Source organism: Opisthorchis viverrini, assembly GCF_000715545.1.
Source record: "Opisthorchis viverrini unplaced genomic scaffold opera_v5_125, whole genome shotgun sequence".
NCBI classification, from domain to species: domain Eukaryota; kingdom Metazoa; phylum Platyhelminthes; class Trematoda; order Opisthorchiida; family Opisthorchiidae; genus Opisthorchis; species Opisthorchis viverrini.
This window is the reverse complement of record NW_008751786.1, coordinates 285,079-287,784: the sequence shown is the minus strand read 5'-3', so window position 1 is coordinate 287,784 and position 2,706 is coordinate 285,079. Positions and strand designations below refer to the sequence as shown.

General features: G+C 46.6%; 1 protein-coding gene across 1 annotated transcript in view; it reads left to right on the top strand.

Annotated features, from left to right (window-relative positions):
- Positions 1 to 2,023: 2,023 nt before the first annotated feature.
- The window catches only part of T265_06329 (hypothetical protein), a gene marked incomplete at both ends in the record, with an annotated part of 39,482 nt that continues 38,799 nt past the window's right edge, over positions 2,024 to 2,706 (top strand). Inside the window, one exon of the mRNA XM_009171562.1 lies at positions 2,024 to 2,173. Coding sequence (XP_009169826.1) covers positions 2,024 to 2,173 — 150 coding nt within the window. The remainder of the gene's footprint in view (positions 2,174 to 2,706) is intronic.

Below are 2,706 nucleotides of genomic sequence, written 5' to 3'. Positions count from 1 at the left end.
TGAAGGATTCCACAAACGAATGTATAACGCACGCTGCGTTTCGTTTTATGAATCCAACGCCGCGTGTCTTGCATAAAGCTTGCGTCAATACGGATGGGGAATGCGATTCACAAAAATAAGACGGCGTCATAAAAACTGGTTGTCTTCAACCAGACGAATGAAGTAACCGAGTCGCTCAACCGTGCATAACATTACCCATTCAGACGTCAGGTGCTTCTAGTGGGCACCGGTTGAGTAGTGGTTACATGCTCGTCTGGCGAGTCACATGTCCAGAAACCGAACCCCGTGACGGCCACGGATGCGTACCGCTGATGAGATCGAAACTTGAGTCTCCTAACCCGTTTGGTGTGGACACAAGAGGATAACTGTGCCCCATGCCACTGTTCGCGAATTTCACCATTCCCGCATTACCTACGATTGAATTCTTTGTTTGTTTGTCCGAATACAAACGGGTGTGACTTGCAAGGTTTTGTACAAAATTTGGTACAGTTCTATGCAGACCACTGCATATCGTTTAGGTATTTGGTTAGAAAACGCGGAATTTAGCACATGTGAGTGCCTGGAACAGGATTCAGGCTAGGTTGTAAAAATATTGTCAAATAAAGTTTGATGTTCGGTATTAACACGTGACCCGACGTTCTCAGACCAACCGAAAGCTACCATGGGTTAGGTGAAATCCAAGTAACTAGTTGATCACGCCTGTTCGCTGAACAGTTCATATAATTTACCGTAGAAGAATTCGAATCCGCTTTACTCTTTAGTCCGTCTGGCTACACCGTTGCCACACGTTGACGTCACGCGCATATGCAAAGTCCAAAGTTCGTCTGTTAGTTCTGATGGCGAGCATTTTACTGGAACGCACAAGTTCGCTGATGATGACGCAAACGTTTCCACCCTGGCTACGTGAACCGAACATCACACAGGTGTGTGAACATGGCGAGGTGCTCCTGGCGTTGGGACAGCGCAGATCACCTACGTCATCGTTGTTTGGTCGATCAGTTTTACGCGGCCTATTTGTACGTCCGCTTAGCAAACGTTCGATGGTCTAGGCGATGAATCGCGTCAGCCGGGTTCAGCCAGCTGTCTGACGATGTGTAGAGCATGCCCTACGCACTGGTTTGGTCCTTGAGGCAGTCACTTGCCCACCATTGGCGCTCGGTATTCGCACAATGGAATCGAACTTTCGGAAGTTATGACGCGTCCGTAATGGACTAAAGCAATCGGGCAATTGACTTGAGAGTACCAGTCCAAACTTTTAAGCCCCATTTAGGCATCCCGGGGTCTCAGCGATGTTGGCACACTATCCCACGGAACTTTCCAGCCAGAGGCATGATTACTTCAGTGAACAATGAAATTTGGTAAGATGCAAAAATATGAACGTAGATTAGGACAGTTTTCAGTTTGAGCACATATGCAACAAAATGCAACATTTTTGCGTAGAAATTTCCACTCCACTTGTAAAGATTTTGCAGCTGAGAGCATTGTGCGAATAATAGGCACCCCCCCCCAACATTAGAACATGGCGTTTTTTTAGATTACAACATTGGTGAAAAACTGCAAGGGAAGTGGGGAAATATTGCTGTCAGCTGTCCCAAGACAATTTTATGATGAACACTTCTGACAATGAAGCTCACTATGAAGACATAGTATCCACTAGAGCGGACCAAATGGTCACTGTATTTTTCGTGGAACACCAGGTTCTTCGAGACCATCTTTGGACCTATGAAAAAGGGCGAAATTTCTAGAATTGTGGAACTCAGCGGTTTACGAGTTGATCTATAAAACCTGCGACCAGAAACAGTCAGCAAAACCAGGCTAAGCTCAAGACGAAGGCAAATCACTGCATTTGGCTTTCCGATGCTTACTGATGCTCACAAGGTCGATTGTTGATCTTCTGGAAGAGCTTTGCAGTCGTCTTTCACACAGTACATTTGACTGGGATGTGGTAACTCGATTGAGTGACTGTGTTTTCTGCTGAAACCATTGTATCGATTCAGCATTACGGATTATTTGGCCCTCTCAAATGCCTCTAGGTCGTCGGTTATCGATTATGCGACATAACCGTCACGAAGAGACTGGACCTTACAATGGTGTGGCGGTTTGTGTACCTCGGCGACCCATTGAGCTATACTGGGGAGTGTCCGCACGCTACTCACAGAGTCTCTCATATCAGGTTGGTCCATGGGTAGAGGTGCGACGAACACAGTCTCTTGGCCCCCCAGGTTGGGGGTTGGAACATATATGGCGACGTGTTCCGTAAAAAATGGTAATGTACTTGCGTTTCTAGCCCAACAGCGCCGCCTTGCAGTTAGGCTTTTGAGCCAAAGGCTTTGTTTGAGGACCCTAATTGTCCTCCTGTCTAGGTGTGGGCGCCCTGGCAGTATCCCAGCCTCCGTACAACCATGACATACACAACTAACAATATTCTCATGCCCTTAAGTTTGTACGGCAGTGAAGCATCAGTGCCAACATTGATGTTGCTGTCTTTGATGATGATGATGATATGCGACATAGTTCATCACTTCACTGTACAAGATGTGGAAGAAGTCCCTTCTGGAAACAAACAAGACGCCGTCTCACAAATGTCTTGATGTCTAGTTCTGTCAGATGCATTTATACACATCGGACGTCCTTTTGGTAACACATCAACAGGGGTTGCTTCTTTTGAGAGGCTTTTGCCCCCTCTGAACGGTCATTCTCCTGAAT